This window comes from the organism of the source record quoted next, unplaced genomic scaffold (genome assembly GCF_019419815.1).
Source record: "Pyrus x bretschneideri cultivar Hongxiangsu unplaced genomic scaffold, Pyrus_bretschneideri_v1 Contig5, whole genome shotgun sequence".
Taxonomy (NCBI): domain Eukaryota; kingdom Viridiplantae; phylum Streptophyta; class Magnoliopsida; order Rosales; family Rosaceae; genus Pyrus; species Pyrus x bretschneideri.
The window spans coordinates 7,424,395-7,443,727 of NW_025999787.1; the positions used below are offsets into that span (position 1 = coordinate 7,424,395).

A 19,333-nucleotide genomic window follows, 5' to 3' on the forward strand; every position below is an offset into this window, starting at 1 on the left:
GATCATTTGTCATAAAATTCTACTATACTCTTGTGTATATAATACACACAAAAATTGAATGTTTCAACGTGCTATACACAAATACATAAAAAAGGTCAAAGACTAACTCACTCATTAAGCGACTACAAATGTTATTCATTTCAATTTTTCACCATAATGCTTTATTAGTTTATAATACCGTCACTGCGTCGCAACAATTCTATCCCCACAAAATAGAAAGTGGGTCCACATTTCCAAACAAATGATCCAAAATCTTGGCCGTCGATTTACTCTCCATCCATCTCTCTCCAAAACGTTGGAAGCTCAAAACAGAGCCACCAATGGAAGCAGCACAACCCAACTTCCAAAGCTTCACATTTTCTCAACCATAATCTTCCAGGGGACATGAAAGTAACTATCAAATTTCTCACAAATTCTTCCCCGGACGAACAATGCATGGATTGGCTCTCCTGCCTCTAACTCCTCACACCCTCTGTTTCTTCAACCTCCCTCCTTCTTCTTCTTCTTCTTCTTCTTCTTCTTCTTCGAGATCTCTGCTTTTTCTGCAAACCCGACTCGAATTTTCGAAACCCGTAACCAGCTTCTCGAATTTGAACCAGAAACGGCGGCGTTTTGCTACCGTTTTGAGAGCGAGTCGCAGAGAGTCTCCTTACCAGGTTCTGGGCGTGTCTCCTTCTGCAACTGATGTCGAGATCAAAAGGGCTTATCGCAAACTTGCTCTTAAGTATCACCCCGATGTTAACAAAGAGGTAATTAACAGTTTACGGATTCAAACCCATAACTTATATTTTTGTGGGGTTGTGGAATTGCTAGTGCTTTAGCTGCAAATTGAAGGTTTTTAATTTCTGGGTAGTTTTTTTTTTCCCTAATTATTTGTGTGATGATATAATTTTTAGGTGTTTAATTTGATTTTGTGTTCATTAAATCTTTGCTTACCAAGTTTAAAGGATGCCAATTCATTGGAGGAGGCAGTTTCAATTTTATTTTTTTGGAGTTTGGTTATAAACTATGCTTGAGCTAACGGAGGACTTGGCGCAAAACTGAGCGCACTGTTGTTCTAGGTTTCAAACAGCCAACCCCATTTAGTGGGATGAGGCTTTGTTGTTGTTGGTTATAAACTATGTTATTTGTTGGTTACTCATTTGCAGAAGCTTATGTTATATTTTAGTTACCCATTGCAGAAAAGAGTTAAGTATGTTATTCTTTAGTTACCCAATTGGGGAAGTTAAGGATCTTTCATAACTGAGTATTATGATGTTTCTGGATTAGAGAAAATGAATGCAGAATGATACATTCTATGTGGTATCACCCTTGTTGCCTTGTCGGGGGATAAACCTCAGGCTTATTGCCAGAGGTACATTCTCTCTCTGGGAGGGATTGTGTAGAATTATGGCTCCTTGAACCCCTAGGACCGATTTTAGCTGCTACCATGTAACTCCTTGATTTGATTCATGAATAACAGTACAGTGTATATGGGGTTATAACTATCCCTTTTGTTGAAAGAATCCTATGGTGTTAAGGATTCTGTTCTTACAGACTGTGACAACAATCTTGAAATGATTCCACCAAACTCCAAACAAATGATCCTAGGATATGCTGCTACCCGAATCGTATTTTGTGATTTGTGGCACCAAGCCAACTGTCGAGGCACATTACGTTGTGTGCTAAACTGTGACATGTGATTCATGCCCTTCCAAATTTCCGGTTGCCTGTAGTGGATATGAATTGCTGTTTTGAATCTGTTTTTTAGCTCATCCCTTCTATCAAGAGTGCTTAGCAAGGGCTAGTCCTAAATTTTTTTGTTTGTACAGGAAAATGCGCAGGAGAAATTTATGCGGATTAAGCATGCCTACAATACATTGCTGAGTTCCAAATCTCGGGGAAAATACGACTCTAATTTCGGATCTGACTATTCCTATTCCTCTACTCAAAGAAACCAGAGCAAGAAGTCTCAAGATGAAGAGGAGTTTTACGGATTTGGTAAGAACTTAGTAAACTTGTGCATGAACTCTGCTGTCTTCTAGAACTTTTTTCATTATGAATCAATATAGTCCAATACTATATATGTTCCACTCGAAACATGTCTGATAATCCGTCGGACAAAGATGTCATGCTTCCTGTGACATTGCAGTATCAAACATGCAGTTAATCGGACCTTCACTCGAAGGATCTTTTGGTCCAAATGACCGTTTAAATCTCAACTGATTATCTGTATAATTGTTAAGACACTGATGTGTAGTGTCTTATATGGACCAAAATATAGCTTGGACCAATCTATATACAGGTGTCTTTAGCACGTTCTTATTCTTAAGCCCTTCATTGTGCAGGTAATTTTTTGAGGGATGTTCAAATTACAATAGGTAGATTTGTCCTCTCTGTGAGACATCATACAGGCCGTAATGTTTGCATTGCATTGTCCTCAAATCTCAACGAGCCATTTAGTTTTCCTCTTTAATGCAATTAAAATTATAGTGGCGTCATGGGTCTTTTTTGGTACTGCAGAGGACTTCTTTAAAGACATCCAAGAAGAATTCCAGAACTGGGAAGCGAGTGCTTCGTCACAAGGAAAGCCAAAGAGTCTATGGGAGGAACTGGGGGTGAGAGATTATTAAGTTCCCACTATACCTGTCTTAAAACGCAATTAAACTAAACCATCTTTGCGGCCATTTGAAGTTATGACTTGCAAATGCCAGTGTTTCAACGTGAACGTTTACCAACGAAACCTCTCTTATAGTTTGGATTTACACTTTGCAGGAGATTGGAGAAGAACTTGTGGAGTTTCTTGAGAAAGAACTCAACATAACGGATCCAGAAGATGGAGCAAATAAAAATGATGAAGGCAATCCTTTCAGAAGCTCCGGGGAACAGAGAACAGGTAATGTTGGTCAAAACGAAGCTGGTAAGGAGAGCAGCATAGAGGATAATATTGATGAGATAGAAGCTACTCTTGCTCGGTTAAAAAAGGAATTGGGATTGTAGCGTAGAAACACGGCATCACCGCGTCAATGCTTTGTTGGAAGCATCGAAGATGAAGCCTTAAAATCATATTACCGCACTTTAGCGGAAAGCAAAGGTTGAGAGAAGGAAGGGAGAGATCGATCGATGGGGGGTTTGTTGTATGGTAGATGGAGACTGGAAGTATGAAGGCGGAAAAGAAGATGCGCTTGCTGAAGTACTTCATTATTTTTTCGAAGTCAAGTTATTTCATCAAAGGGTATAGTTTATATAGTTTATATAGAGTACGAGTCGATGTTTATAGTCTCTTGGGCTTCTGTTTGGAGCTTGTGCTGAGATCATATCTTGTAAAAGAATCAACAAAGATGAATGAAATCAAGCGGAGTACAAGTTTCTTGTGCTACAAGCCTGCTCGAGGCGTATGTGTTCAACGCAGCTGCTCGTGCAACTCGCAATTATAACGGTTGATCCATCTCTTTGCTGCAGAAAATTGGAATTCAGATAATTTTGCAGGCAAATCAAGTTTTGAGTTCTTTCCGCTCATGGCTTGCAACAGATGAATCAATCAAGCCGGCGAAGGGAAGTGATAGGGAAAACAAAGCCGATAAGGGGAGCGGCATTGAAACGTGACCTCACTCCAATCCTTTGTTTAAGGCATCAAAGATGAAGCCTTGTTCCTATTGCCGCACTTAGGCTTGTTTACTAATCCTAATCCGTAATCAGAATGGGAGGAATTGAATTAAGTAGAAAGCAAGCGTCGAGAGAATCTAAAAGGGAGAGATTCCGGAAGGGAGACCGGAAGTTTAAGGGCGAAAAATTAAGAGGGAAAGAGAGACTAGAGTAATGAAAATCAAGTGGTTGTATGGCATTCGGATTTAGAGTAACGAAAATAATAATCCTAAGTCTCCCATGCCTCTTATTAGTTGCAACTGCGTCAGATACAAGCATAAACAATTCTCACTCAAGTTGAATTTATGTTTATCAAACCATTCGAAACGAATTGCGACATAAATAAAAAATCGTTGTTTCGAAAAACTAAAGGCCAAATTAGCAAAACTGAAAAATACTAGCCGCATCTCAAAACCTCTCGCCGAAACGGAAGAATACCGCACCTGTGCCAGAGTTATGATCGACGGCATACTCAGCTCTTACTAAACCTAACTTGACGCCAACGCCATATGCTGACCCGTGACCCAATCGCCTGTATACCTCTGTAGGGTTACCCTTGACTTCCTTGGACGTTCCTAGATCATTTCCGTGCTCTGCAAATGCATATACATGTGTACCTTTCACAGGTATCCGTAGTTCAGCAGCAAGCTGGAGATAACAATGGGAAAAGAAATCAGCTAATCATATATCGTAATTTTTGTGTATGGGGAAAGTCTTTCACTGCCTATGACATCATATCGAGGACCGAGTTAAATGTTCAAAAGTAGTTCCCACCTCAAGGATATTTCTAGCTGCTCCTATCTCGCCCATGTTGTAACCCCTGACAGAATATGGACCGCCAAGGGTAAATGCATCATAACTTGGAAGGTCTCCTATACAGCCACCATAATGTCCGTGAAGTACAAGAACAGGTGGTGGTGGTTTACCAGCACCTTCCTCAACTTCCTTCAGCTGGAAAAATCTTGTTAACGTTAGCTGGTGACGGTTGAAGAAGGGAAAGTTGCTGCCAACACCAATGCCTTGGTCAACCTGCAATTTCATACGAAAAAGTATGCAAGTTAACAAAGTCTCTAGAACATGTTACACTGACAGGTAAATAGAAAAACAACAATTCTAGATAAGTCTAAAACAAAATTCATGAGAACGGCTTTCCCTTTAAAACATTTTTTTCTTTCCCCGCTTGTTCTAAAAGCTACACAGTACAAGATATGAGGTTACCTGAAACACATTCCTCTGACCAACTATAGCTCCATTCACAAACTTGGTGTTATCACGGGTGATATTTGATTGTAAAAATGCCAGGCGGTCAATGCCTGTACCGCTGAGAGTTGTTGGAGGTCCGTCTTCACTGACTCCTCCACTTGGCAATACTCTTTGGCCGTTAGAACAGACATGACTGCGTTCATCACGTGTAGTTATCTCTTCCATTACAAGTCCATAGGTGAATTTGCTCTGACGGGTGAAATTCTGGTAGGCATAGGCTATCAAGTTAGGTAATCATAACAACAGTAAAAATAAAAATGACAAGTACCTCTGTTGAATAAATCATAACGGACTACATCAAACATTAAGAAAAACAATGAAAATCACCTCTGTTATATTAGCCTTAACTCCAGCTCGATCAACCCAAATAGGGGGAACTTCATCAGCCCCTGGCCCACCAGTAAAGACTGGACTTAGTTTTCGGCTGTTGAAGCAGCTTACACGGAGAGTACGATTGCGGGGATTGTACACGCCATCCAGATATGGATGCACATACTCAAGCTTAAAAGAAAGATCATCCTGAGAGATAAACCACATAAAAGACATGATACCAGAATTTATGCAAAGGTATTAAACTATCAGTTAACTTAGATACAGAATGGGTATACTCTTGGTAAGGCAAGATTACCTGAGGATTCAAGAAGTTGCTGGTGGTTATTGATCCCAGAATAGACCTATTCAGGCCACCGAGATTCCGATGCTCAAATGTAACAGTTCCACCAGGCTCTAGTGAAGCCTATACATACAACATACAATACAATCAGAATTACAAAATTGAAACCTCCAGAATCTTCATGATTGATTAGCAGAGCAAAGAGATCACTTTCCACATACCAGAGTCGGATAACCTCCGCGTCCAGGAACAATGTTCCATTCCGTGTTAAGTTCAGCTGTCTTCTGTTCTAGTTCTTTTAGCTTTATTTCAACAATTATCCCTCCTTCGTTCTTCTCATCAGGCCGTGGGTTCACTTCAATGTTTGAAAACAAAGCTAGGGAATTTATGTTCCTCAGAGCTTGTTTCCCTGCTTCTATGTTAAAAACATAACCCGGTCGAAGCTAACATTCACCAAAGAGTTCAACGAGTCAATAAATCACCCCATTGCAAATTGGAAAAATACATATGACTAAAGAAACAGGCTATCTCATAGCTAATCATGTAAACGAATATGCAATTCAACAAACAACCAAAAACCGATTAAATATATAAGTAATACATTTCGTTTAAGGGATAGTATAAGTACCTGCCTGGGCAATTCTCTCTTCACCACGGGGATCTGAGTGTTCCCTTCCACGATATTCCCGAGCTTATCCTGGAACTGAATAAGCAGCTGGGTGATATCCCCTTCTACAACCTCACAAACCACCTCCTTGGTATTTAAATTCCCAAAATTCACAACTTGTGCACAAGCATACCCTTCATCCTGATACCACTTCTGAACCCGGTCTCGAATCTTCTGCAACAGCCTCGCACTCACCTTTCCTTGTTCTCTCAACATCAGCAGCACCTCCCTCTGCACAGGCGCCGGCAACAAACAAGGCCTCGCCCTATCAATCCTTCTCTTGTAATCCTTCTCCTGGTTCCGAAAATACTCGAGCTTTTCCTTATCGGTCATGTCCGGGTCCATTTCGATGGGCTTCGACTGCGCCATCAGACCCACATTGATGCACCGGAACTTGTCCGCTGACTGCCATGTGCTCTCTGTGAACGAGATTGTAACGCCTAGAGTCCCATCTGGGTTGGTCTTCCCTTCCAAATCGACCTTCTCGAACATCCCGCAGTTGGCTAAGGTTTCCAGCTCCTTCTGCAACTGGGCTTTGGTGTAAACGCCGCCGGGTCTCAGGGATACCATTTCGAAGAACGAGTCTTCGGTGCCGACGGTGCTCCACCGCCGCCGATCGAAGAACAAGATCTCGGAGACCTTGTATTTCTTGAACCCACTGAGCTTGTTGAGCTGGACAACAATGTTGGCCGGTAACCCATGCGAGTCCCACTCTTGGGACTGAGGCTCGTCCGCAATGGCCGTCTGTGACCCAAACAGAAGCCTCTTCAAAACCCCACCAAACCCATCTTCGCCGCCGCCGAACCTATCTCCCCCTCCACCTCCGCCTCCAAACCCACCTCCGCCACCGCCGGAACTTCCGTTCCCGGCAAAAGATCGCAAATTTAAGATGAGGGTGACTGTGGAGGCGGCTGCGAGAGCTTTGGAGAGCGTTTTGAGGGCGGTGGAGGAAGGTTTAGGGTTTTGGGAGAGGGGCGAGGGGGTACTAGAGGACAGGTGACATTTAGTGACTGGTCGACGGCTGTTAGAAGCGGCGGCGGATGTGATGGGCGGGGAAAGGGTGCGGGCGGAGGAGGGGAGGACCGTGGGCTTGGGGTTGAGGTAGGCGGAGGAGGGCGCCGCTGCGAACATTTTGTTGGGGTGCAGCAGCGGAAGAATGTCGAGAAGAGATAAGGCCCCTCTCTAACGAAAAGAGGGGTTTATTGGGTTTGGACTTTTGGACTTTTGGGTGCGTTTGGTATGTCTTCGAACTAAAATAAGTGGGACTCGCCTCGACTACGAGACCCTCCAAGGTTCCCTAAAGCAGACTAAATCTAATTCCAAGGTTTCACTTGGTATTAAGGAGGACTAGAAGGCCGACATCCAATCCCCAAGTTTTGCTCAATGATATCCAGTACCTGCTTCTTTTGTAGCGTCGTCACCAGGGTGTCGTAGTGCTTGCACGTGCTGGGCGATACCCGAAGGTGACGAAGCCATTTTAAACATGCATACAAATAAAATATATGCAATTAGAATCATTATACCAAAGCAGGAACGTGTTCAAAGCATGCTACTACTAAGAATAATATGGTAGGATTACTAGGAAAAGATACGAACAAGGGAATGGTACCTACACTGAGAAAACTTGAGGATATCAATGTTGAAGTGTCCTGATGCCGAGATCATGTGCATCAATTCTAACTCCTGAGGGGGCGCAAAAACAGAAAGGTGAGTGGACCAAAGCTGTTACACCCTACCCCCCAATTATATGTATAATTTCGTAATTTTCCTAAAAGTTTAATGGAATTATCAATTTAGTCCCTAGTTCTTTACTCAATCAAGATCTAAAAGTGGGATTTTTCTCGGAAGAGGATCCCTCCTTAGCTCAGGATGAGGATCCTTCTGACCACGAAATCTGGGCCGTTCAATTTTAATCCAACGTCTCTAAACAGGGGGTCCCTTAAAAAGTTATAATAATTGCAACTGTTGGATTAAAATTGAACAGCCCGAATTTTGTGGTCAGGAGGATCCCCATCCTATGCTCAAGAGAGGATCCTCTTCCATTTTTCTCCACCCTCAAACTGCCACATGGCAGTACCCCAACTCTCCCCATTTCTCTCTTTCTTTCCCCCACTCCGAGACCTCATTTTCAACTCTTTCTCTACACTCCCTCTCCCTTTCTCGAAACCCTCTCACTCTCTCACCCCTTAACCCATACACACTCGAGCATCCACACCTCCCTGACGTCAACAACATCATCATCATCATCATCACCCCGTCATCTCTCTCTATCTCGTCGCTGTGAGACACTGCGAAACCCAGGAAACACTCCGGCGAGATTCCTTGTCTTTCAAGTTAGGTAAGCCTCGGGATTCCCTCTCTCTGTTTTAGGTTGATGTTTGAGTTCGATTGTTGAGAGATATACTTGTTGTTGGCAAGGTTTAACATGAGATTGGCTCGGCCGTTTCATGGCAAAACTCAAGTAACCCTTTCTTCCCCTCGAACTTACCAATGTTTTAATGCCTACATCGGAGTCTAAGGATGTGTGTGACAGGGGGCCGGAGTTGGGGAAGCTCCGGCGTTGCTCCTTCTTCAAACTCTGGGCCTTTAGGCGTTCACCCAAGCCCAAACCCTTTCGCTAGGCCTTTCATGCCCTTTCCAGACCCTCGGGCTTTAGGCCCGTTATTGACCCAGCGCAAAACCCTTATCCTTTTTGTTTTTATTTATTTTTCCTAAAACCTAAAGTCCCTTTGGGCCATTTCTTCTAAAAACCTAAGCCTTTAAAGGCTTAAGGCCCTCGAGCTGTTTCACCTTAGGCCCTTGGCCTTTATGGCCAGGCCCTAAACCCATTTCCCTAAACCCAAGGCCCAAACCCTAGGGCCCAAACCGGACCTTAACCCTAACCTTAAACCAGCCCGACCCAGTTTGACCAAACCAGTTGGCCTGTTGACTTTGACCCGGACATGTTGACTTTATGGTCAATGTTGGTCGTTGACTTTGACCTTTAACCGTTGACTTTTTGGGTTTTCGTTCGGGATCCCTTCTATGCTAATTTCGACATCCTAAACCCATTTTCGATGTCTGTTTTCCTAAATTAATTCGTTTGAGTATAGTTTGACTAAATATACCCTTTATATGCATAGGTGCGATTCATAGCAGCAATTCCGTTATTCGTTTTTGGAACGGTGTTGCACCAACGGTGTACAGTGAATAGTCCTCTTCTAAATGCATGTTTTAATAGTAGAAATGCATACATGAAAAACATGATTTAATGATTACGTTTTATGAAATAACATGCTTATTGAGGCTAGTTTGAATTATTACTATTTTTCCTATAACCCGTGTTCTTTATAGAATATATGATGGATGACGATAGAATATCTAGAACACGTTTAGAACACCTCTTTATAGTATAAATGATGTATGACTGTATACTATGAAGTTGCCTTTCAAATAAATGTATGTTCAATGGTTTTGTACTTACCTAGTGGTCCCTATTCCGCTACGGGGCGAGGAATAGATTCCATCCCGGGCGACGGTTACGGTGTTGGCATAGGGCCTGAGGGGTTTTTCCTCTAGCAATTGGCACAAAGACGGGAGCTGACACGAGGCTTGGAAGGATATTGGACATTCACTAGTGATTATGATATATATGAGTTATGATTTGAGACATTGCATGACATGCTAGGTTTCGGAAAACCTATTTTTATTATGATGTATGTGTTTTCATAAAACTTGGGGGTTAGTATGTTGATAACTGTTTCATTATATATATATATATATATATATATATATATCAACTTGGTTCACTCATATTTGTTTTGTGCCCCCTTCAGGACCTAGGAACGAGGATTACGAACTGAGGTACGGGCATTTCCCTACCAGTGATATCGTGCTATATTCTCTTTGCTTCAATGTCTATTGTAATAGCACTTCTTTACCTTAAATTTTCGCTTGTACTCTGTATTTGCATTATCTTAATATTAAATTGTTAGCAGTTGAACTTTAGTATTGTGTTATTCGTCCCTATTGCACGATTAGTCTCAATTTATATGCATGTTTCACATGTTCTCAGCATTTGCATAAATTAAATGGCTTTCGTCACCCTTCGGGTGTCGGCCAGCACGTGACCATTCTGATATCCCGAGGACATCGAGGTCGGGGTGTTTCAAAATTTTATAATAGTAATACTAATAATAGGGAAACATTTTATTTCTATACATAATAACCCTCTGTTTTGAAAACACATATATAATACAACATATAGGTTTTATGAAAAACCCTAGTATGCGATGTAGAACATTCGTAAAATATGTATATAAACCAGTGCTCATAAATGGTAATAACGCCCGAAGGTAAATCCGTAAATCTCATCAGTGAGGTACTCAACTAGGGGTATCATAGTCTCCCGAAGGCAGTAACTGTCTAGCACCCGAAGGTAAAGCTGAATAACATGTCCATCACCCGAAGGTGAAGCTGTATAAAATAGCATACATACACACCGACACTAACCGTGGCTAGTGAAGCTGTTCAACACTACTTTCGGCAATAAAGCTAGAGGTATATCATATATCATATCTCACTCCTCCTCATCAACTATGTTCTATGGCCATAGACATCGATACCAGTGGTGTTTGGATGTGTCGTATGATAACCCACTAGATAAGTACCAAAAACATATCTCAAAACTCGTATCAAATTCGGAGCTCATTAGCTCAAAGTTACATCATAAATCCAAGATAGATAAATCGTATTCAAAAACCATAAAATAAATCATAAGTATGAAAATCCGTAAAACATATTATAAATCATACTCCATTGATAAAATATGCAATGCATGCTAGGCTAATATTTTATAAAAATATATAAGTTATGAAGGGGTCCACTCACAAATATTTTATTGTCTAAGAGCTGCTCGAACCAGCATGAACGAGATCAGCTCCACCGATGCACCTAAAAGCACATATAGAGACCATTCAGTAAAACTCTACGAAAATGATTGAATTTGGGAAAACGGACGACAGATTCAGATTCGACACGTCGAAAAACCTAAGGAAGGACCTCGAGTTCCCCTCACGCATCGTTGCATGAGCTGCCACAAGGTGGCGGCTTGAAAGGCCATATGCCGCCACACACACCGCCATACGTAGGCGACCGATTGCACCCGACTCGCCAGAAAATTCAATAACTCCAAAATTTACAGGAAAGAAAATCTCAATGAGAGGAACAATTTTCATACCTGGGCTGATGTCCAATTCGGTTGGGAAATGACCTAAAAACGCCTCGATCCGCCAGAAACCCTAGAATTGGTGTTCTCAATTCGACCATAAAACGAATTCTGACGCCCCCAAACTTGTTTGGGCTTTGTTCCTGGGTTCAAGGTGAGTTGAATGAGGGTGGTGGCTATCATCGGAGTTTGCAATATTGATGAAATCGCGCGCCATGGAGTCTGGGGACTGACGTGGGTGTTCGTTGTGAAACAATGCTCAAAACAGCTTGGGTTTGATGGATAAATGAAGATGGGAAGTCTTTAAGTTGATTTATGGTGGTGGATGGCTACAATTTGTCGAAAAAATCGAAGAAAACCGCCAGAAAGCTTAAAGGGAAACGGGCCGGGTCACGCGGGTCAAAAGGGGTCTGGGTTAGCTGCTCCTCAACTCCTTCCTTTCTCTCCTTTCTCTTCTTTCTGATTGGGCAGAAGCTTCTCTCATTTCTCTCATTTTTCTTCTTTCCCCTCTGTCTATCTGTCTCATTTCTCTTCTTTCTTTTCATCACAGCCACACATGTGGTTCATTATATTAATGCTCTAGCAATCTGGAGCCTTCCAGATTTATGGTAAAATGACCATTTTGCCCTCAACTTTGTTCATTAATAACTCATTCGTTATAACTCCAATTTTGATTCCGCTTGCGCCCACACGTTCGTCACGACGAGTGCTACGAGGATATGACAAGAAAACAGATGTTACATGACACGACAAGGTGATAAAAAAAAGTCAATGCATTTGCCTTGAAGGGCATTTTCATAATTTCACATTTTAAAATTATACAAACCATAATTTTTTGGGACGGGTTATTACAGACATTATGTCCAAAATGGGCGTGTCGGTGGAAAACCTGCTGACGCTACGAGCCGAGAAGCGGATCGAGAGGTTGGCCATGGCGGACACCCACTTCCAGGTTGAATTTTGAGTCCCCAGTTGAAAAATCGCCTTGAATTTGAAGAACGCAAATGAGCGACAAGTCTTCAAGCTCTATTGAAATTTTAGTGCTCTATTTTTATTTGGGTTCTTCTAATTCATATGAGTGGTAATTCAATAGAAAGTTGAGTTCCCAGTTGAAAAATTCGAAGGGTTTTCAACTGGGCTTTTGGGTTCGATTGATTTATTGGAAAGTTTTGTTTTTGGGTTGAGAGAATGTAAAATTTGAGGATTCAAATCACGTTTTTGAGAGAATGTACCATTTGGTTGCCAGGGGTAGTTGGATTCTGTAGAAAATTTTGATTTTGGGTTCAATTTCTTTGCATTAGAAAATTCTAGACAAAGTTTTGTTAACAAAAACTTTTTTTTTCCCTTTTTGTCCTTAATTTTGCTTCTTAGTCCAACTCTGCATCAAACGCTTGACTAAGTCAATCCTGCTTAGTCTAATATAAACCAGTTCAGCTTAGTCTATAATGTTTGTCTAGTCCGAGATAGTTCGGTGCAACAAACGCACCCTTGAAGTTTTGAGTGGGTGAGGACAAGTTTACTCAATCCCTCAGTTGTTGAGTCTGTGACTCGGTTTTTGTTCAAGTTCCAAGTTTGGAGTAATTTTTTCATGTACCCCGTATTTGAGTACTCCACGTGTTATAAAAGAAGTGAATGGAAAAAAATATGAGTAATGTTAGAAAGACTCAATTTGTAGACTAAATTTTGTAAATTAAATAATATGGAAGTTGATGATTTGATTATTACTTAATCGTTAATAAACGTGCTCATTTTTTATTGGTGACATCTTATTTGGTTTGCTAATTTAGTATACAAATTTGGTCTTCCTAGCATTGCTAAAAATAATATATACCATTCTCTCCACTATATTATAAAATGTAAAATACCGCTTGAGTAACAATCACTTGAAAAAGTTTCTGTTTGAAAAATAACTGAAAGAGTTTTAGTGAAATTAATTTAGGGTGCCAAAAACATTTTAAGTGTTTTTAGAAAGTACCAGATATGTGCTTCTTATAGTAAACACTTAAATTTTTTATTTAAACCCACTGAAAATTTTATTAAAGATTAATTTAAATACATTTTAACCAAATAGTATTTCAAAATCAGCCCAATATTTTAGTTTTGAACAGGGTTTTTATTTTTTATTTTTTTCGCCCTTTAGGTCAAAATTAGTTGGGATTGGAGTGCAGTGCAATTTGGTAGTGGGCGAGATCCACAATGCTTGTTTACGGAATGGGATTTTATTGTTAATTGTGAAATCATGTGGGACTATATAGTCTAGTTGGGGTTTGGCTTGCATGTTTGTTTGTTTTTATTTGTTTTTTTTTATTTATGTTATTCTTCCATTTTTCTTTTAAATTTGGTCCAAGATCATATAGGTGAGAGTGGGAAGGGAAATCGGTACTATTAGTGATACTTTTTTATCTATTTTGAAAGGAAAAATGTATAGGTACAACTTACTTAAATAACAAACTCAATAATTAATTATTGTGATGAGCTAATGAGTGGCTTTAGCCCAAATCTCATGCCATTATAGTAGAATCGTTGTATAAAATATAAAAGAAGAATGATGGGTGAGAGTTGAATGTGATTCTTTTTGAATATCATTAACCAATACCTTGTTATTTGATATCTTCTCTTTTCATGTAATAATTAAAGACAACTGTTATTAGCACTCCATTATGGCACCTTTACTTAATAAGTTTCTTCAAGAATCCATTATGTATAGCATCTTTGTTCCCAAATTTTCTATGCTTGTTTGCCCTTTGGAGCGTTATATATGCAACCATGTCTTTGTGCCTTCCATATGCTCCATTGGTTCTCTGTACAGGAACGAACATCCATCGATAGTGTATTGATCCCATCACAAATGTATTGTAACATATTGCTAGGTTTTGTTTTCGACAACGACAACAACATATTATCGACGACATGACATTCTGTTCTTGTCTTCCTTACAATAGCCGGACAAGCAATAGCTAGTATAATAGTTAAAAAGTTAAAACGAAATAAAGCATGTATTTCCATGGAAATGCAAGCGTAAATTACAAAGGTAATATCAGTAACCCAGCAAACTATATATTTATTTTCTTCTGACTTCAATCACTTCATTCGTACTGACAGCTACCATTGTCACTCCTTGCTGTTGGGTCAAAGTTTGCAGCTGTTGGATCAGTGCACCCTTCTGCGACTGGTACTTTAACTTGTTGGGCTGCCTTTCCTGCATGCAGTGGTTAAACAACACTTCAACAAAACTACTCCAATCGAGATAACGCTCTTAAGACAAGTAGTACTAACTGCGAGCACCAACTATTATCTCAACTAATGTGGCACGTAACGCGAAGGTTACTTATTCATTGTAAATAAATGGGGTTCAAAGTCAATCCAAATATAAACGAAATGTTGCCACATTAGTTGAGATTTTAACAGGTTCGGATATGAGTTAGTGCGTCTAGGTTTATTTTCGTATCAAGACAAAGAGTGCATACCATAGAATTCTCCTCTGCTAATGGAGTCCTGGTTTGCATCTCCGAGGGCTGCATCAGCCAAGTACTTGTCAGCCAGTTGGACTCTCTTCACATTGTCTTGCTCCTGAACAAGCATTTGACCATAGCTAAGGAGCTTCTCCAAGGTCATCTGAGGTTGCTCGAAAGTCGGGGGACCTTCTTTTGAGTTCACAAGCTTCTTCCCAATGCCGTCGATACCAACACCCGATGCCCACTTCCTCACTTCATCATCGTAAACTCGAGCCCTCAGAGCACCGAAGAAATCTGCAGTAAGCGATACAAGAAGTTAGCATGATCCTTTTTTTTTTTTACCAATCTTTAACCAAGCAATGCTATGTATCACATTTATTTGTTAACTGAGTAATGATATTTTGTATCACATTTACTGAGTACATCTCTAATAGATACGCTATTCAAGAAATATAAATTATATGCAAAATTACTACAACAACAGTATACTTACCAATGGATTGACCTGGGAATGTGTCAACAATCTTGACAACATCTTCGTGGGACACATTGTCAGGCTTGAAGATTCCGGTGCAAACACCGATCCGGTCTTCCCTAGTGGGAGCCCAGTAGAACTTCTCCATACGACCGTCACGAATGAGAGGGGCATACAATGTGGAGAAATCGTTACCAGTGACTATAATGGGGACTCTAGGATTCTCTTCCTTGTTGTACATACCGGGAAGCTGCACGTTTGTCGGGTTATCAGCAATGTTCATGAGGGTGGCATTCACCATCTGGTTGTTCACAGTGTACTGTGTGGTTCCACCCATCCTACCGGCACCTGCATCGAGATCATTGATGAAGAGGGCACACATTTTTCCTTTCCTGATGATGTCTGCAGCCTCACGGTACCTTTGCCTGATCAGTTTCGCGGGCTCTCCTGCGTTCCCGCTTTCTAATTCTCCAGCACTCATCATGATGGGGCTGAAATATGATCACAAGGTGTAATTAAAACAAAATGAATTGAAAATATTACTTCATTTTTATGTGATTCTTCATTAAAAACAAAAAAAACTTTCGTCAAGTTTACGAACTCACGTAATTCCCATCTTGGCAAACACAAGCTCACACTGGAAGGATTTTCCCTGACCTTTTCCTCCCCATATACCAAGAATGAGAGGAATCTGATACAAATTCAAATGAAATCATCTCAGCTGTCAAAACTAACAATCAAGGAATTCTACCAAAAAAACAAAAACCAACAATCGAAGAACAACGTTTAACTGCGAAAGTTAAGCTAATTATACTACTTGAAAGGAACAAAAGTTTATCTAATTTGGTAAATTCTGCAAATGGCATGGCAGATGACATGATGATATCTCATTTCTTAGTAGTTAGAACAAACATGAGAAAGTTAAGTTGATGATAATACTACTAGAAGCAACAAAACTATTCTCGAATTTTAGTCACCTTGTGAATTGCATATGGCGGATAACATGATAATATCTTACTTTTTACTCGTTAGAATTAAATAAGCTTCGAGATCTGTCAAATACGAGCAAATGAAACAGTGTCATATCAATTAAAAACCGAAGTTTTTAGATTTATTTTTTTGTGTTTGTAGCGTTATTCATACCTTAATGTTAGGCAGGCTCATGAAGTTTTTGGTTATGTGAACCACAAGCTTGTCCATGAAGGCCGGAGCGATGTAAAACCCATCCATGTTGTTGTCAAAGTTGTATCTGAAACACAAATCAAAACCTTACCACAAATCAAATTCAACCTCCAAGCATCCATGAAACAAAAAGGAATTAGTTTCAACATTTGCTCGCTTACTCTCGAAGTCCAGTGCTGATGTATTCGTATGAGCTCATGACAGCATAGTGAGTTCCAGTCCCCTGGGGAGCTTGGAACACAGAATCAACCAAACCCTTTCCTCTTGTTATGTCTTGTTGGTCATCGGAAACGTCGTAGGCAAGGCCCTTCCATCTGTCCTTGTTGGTTTGCTCGTCCTCGTCGATTTCCGCATTAATTTTTAAGTTGCCTGCAGATGCTACCTTCTGGTAGGGGACTCTTGAGATCACTTTCTTCAAACTGGTGCCCAAGAAGGCCGAGCTTCCGGAACCAGAGCTGATCAAGCTCACCTGGATCGAATATATAACATAACTTTGGAACCAAGAAACTCGGAAATTCATCAAAACAGAATCACAATTAAACTTCATTTCTTTGCATTTAGATTAACCTTTGAGCAAAATCCTTGTAAAAAATATAATAGTTAGTGAAAAAGAGAGATGATCTCGTGCAATTTTTTTCACCTTCTATGCACCCAGTTCATTTAAGTCTCTCGATTCTTGAGTCAAAGAGACTAGAAATAAACATGAATGTGCAAGAAGAAAAAAGTTGATGGAAATCACCTCTCATGTAAAGATACTTTGAGTTTGAGGTATCACACGGACAAATAAAAGTAACCTTTTTGGTGTTTTGGAATAGTATAAAGAAAACAATATAGATATGGGAAGTTATTTTTGTACAGTTCTTTATAAAATTAACCCTCGGCTTTAGCTAGAGTGGACAAATCAAATGAGAATTAGCAGACAAAAGCAAGCGAAGAAGTACATAAAATAGAAACTGATGGTGTCAAATCACTACATGAAGAACTGTTTTGAACGTAAAAATTATGTGACACAGAAACTCAAAAAAAAAAAATAGATAGAATATGACGGGAAACAATGTACCGGCGTCTGGTTAATGGTTCCGACGCTCGAGACTGTGTGCATGGCGGCCATGGATCAAAGTGGTGTCCTGAGACTGAGGAGCTGCGACTACAAATTAATGTAACAAAGCTGCAGGTAGTGATAGGTGCATATAAGGTGAGACCAAAGTGTGATGAAAACATGCGTGGTTGTAAAAATTCTGAAGGCCACACAATGGGGATTAGCTGAGTGACACGTGGCTCTCTGTGGACAAAATAGGATAATCCTACTTGGCTTCATCCTACTTTACAAACATGACAAAATACACAACAGTTGAGAGGATCAGATTTAAGCTTTGCTTCTTCACCTCAGAAAGTGGATTGGGTTTTGAGACCCTTTGTCTTGAAAAATAATGCACTATTAAGTTAAAACATTGAGAGTGTACTCACATGGAAGAGTCAAGCAAACTTCATGTCATTGATGTTCAACCATACAAAATGCGAGGTTTTAGAGTTTTAAATGGAAAATGATTTCCGCACACTATTTTTCTTCTTCTACACATTTTTGTTTATTTTTGTTAATTAGTTTTTTCTATTTATTTATTCAATTTAAAGGTCAGATGTATATAAGAGTACACAAGAGGAGAAAATGTGTATGCAAAAATCACTCTCTTCCGTCTAAAACATATACGTGTGACAATGTGTTTCTCTTACACGAAAGTAATGTCTAACAATCCTTCATTGCTATTGATTGTACAAACTCTTCATTGTATTCACAGTGATTTGAGACGTCTTGTGATTTTGGGGTTTCAGACTGCTTTTGTAAGAGGCACTTCTTCTCATAGGCACCTTCCAAGTTCATTCTAAAAAGGTAGTTAGAAAAATTTCCTAAAGAAGCACCTTGCTTCTCTAAAAAGCATTTCTAGAACTTATAAACACGTCAAACATAGTCGGAAACACTTTTAGTTGGCATAAAACTCTTTTATTCCTCCCGTGTAAAGTATGGAGTTTGCAATGTCTGCAACATTATTTCTCCGGACAGTCGCTATGCTTGAGACTGACTTCAAAATGTTGTAAGATTATTATTCTCAGTTGAAATGTTGTATCCATAAAAGCTCAAACTGAAGTTGCGTTGGGAGTTTCTAGTATCACAAAAGTTGAAAGAATCTATCCAACTACAGCTGCTAGTTCACCAAGCATTAAAACATGCGTCCTCGTCTTAATAACAGACGCAGGAATGCTCAATATTTCTTGGGGCATTGCCTCTTCCACCACAAAGCCTTCGAACCATCAAAGGTTTTGGCCAGGGGGTTAGCATCTATTCGAGAGTTTTGATTTTATTTCCTCCTAACTCAAGCCTTTGGTTTCGGGGACAGTCAGTACAACGAAGATAAGAGATAACAAGGCGAGAGCACCGAAGAGGATGAAAAGGTTATCTGCTCCTAGCGCCTCCTGCAGAATTAGCAAATGTTAATGAACCACTCCTACACCAGTCAGTTTAAAGACTTTTAACTCATGAGATATCAGAAAACCTGCTTGAACTTTGAAAGAACTAGATTGGCATCATTACGAAGAAATAACGTGGGGAGGAGGCATCTATGCATACCTTCAGCGGCGAGAATGCAAATGTCACAATCGTATCTGAAGCAAAGTTCGTAAGATCAGCAAGACGTGTGAGTAGATCTTACTCTTAAACAGATTAATTTTATTCAACACGAATTTGACATCGTACAATTGGTCAATTATCAGTCTTTACTTTTATCTCCTTTAATTAGTAAGTTGAGTAACCATCAACGCGAATTTGACACGACACGGCATATCCCTAGCTTTA

At 40.1% G+C, this 19,333-nt stretch overlaps 3 protein-coding genes across 4 annotated transcripts; 1 reads left to right on the forward strand and 2 right to left on the reverse strand.

Moving 5' to 3' along the window:
• The first annotated feature begins 365 nt into the window (after positions 1 to 365).
• On the forward strand, positions 366 to 3,390 carry LOC103954269 (chaperone protein dnaJ 20, chloroplastic). 2 transcript variants are annotated; one of them, XM_009366080.3, is made up of 5 exons: positions 366 to 749; positions 1,812 to 1,980; positions 2,328 to 2,360; positions 2,503 to 2,597; positions 2,755 to 3,390. In XM_009366080.3, the coding sequence occupies exons 1-5, from the start codon at positions 432 to 434 to the stop codon at positions 2,977 to 2,979; spliced, it is 840 nt and encodes a 279-aa protein (XP_009364355.2). In that variant the 5' UTR covers positions 366 to 431; the 3' UTR covers positions 2,980 to 3,390. The 2 variants fall into 2 exon arrangements, with proteins under 2 accessions (XP_009364355.2, XP_009364356.2); XM_009366081.3 differs by lacking the exon at positions 2,328 to 2,360.
• A 458-nt stretch (positions 3,391 to 3,848) lies between these two features.
• On the reverse strand, positions 3,849 to 7,405 carry LOC103954268 (protein TOC75-3, chloroplastic). The gene is made up of 7 exons (XM_009366079.3): positions 6,129 to 7,405; positions 5,722 to 5,943; positions 5,516 to 5,623; positions 5,215 to 5,406; positions 4,843 to 5,091; positions 4,399 to 4,653; positions 3,849 to 4,272 (listed from the first exon to the last, which is right to left on the reverse strand). Exons 1-7 carry the CDS (start codon positions 7,296 to 7,298, stop codon positions 4,033 to 4,035), a joined length of 2,436 nt encoding a protein of 811 aa, XP_009364354.2. The 5' UTR covers positions 7,299 to 7,405; the 3' UTR covers positions 3,849 to 4,032.
• Positions 7,406 to 14,181: 6,776 nt separating this feature from the next.
• LOC103954267 (ribulose bisphosphate carboxylase/oxygenase activase, chloroplastic) lies at positions 14,182 to 17,702 on the reverse strand. The gene is made up of 7 exons (XM_009366078.3): positions 17,546 to 17,702; positions 16,647 to 16,954; positions 16,447 to 16,552; positions 15,909 to 15,994; positions 15,322 to 15,794; positions 14,841 to 15,122; positions 14,182 to 14,572 (listed from the first exon to the last, which is right to left on the reverse strand). Exons 1-7 carry the CDS (start codon positions 17,594 to 17,596, stop codon positions 14,460 to 14,462), a joined length of 1,419 nt encoding a protein of 472 aa, XP_009364353.2. The 5' UTR covers positions 17,597 to 17,702; the 3' UTR covers positions 14,182 to 14,459.
• Positions 17,703 to 19,333: the final 1,631 nt, after the last annotated feature.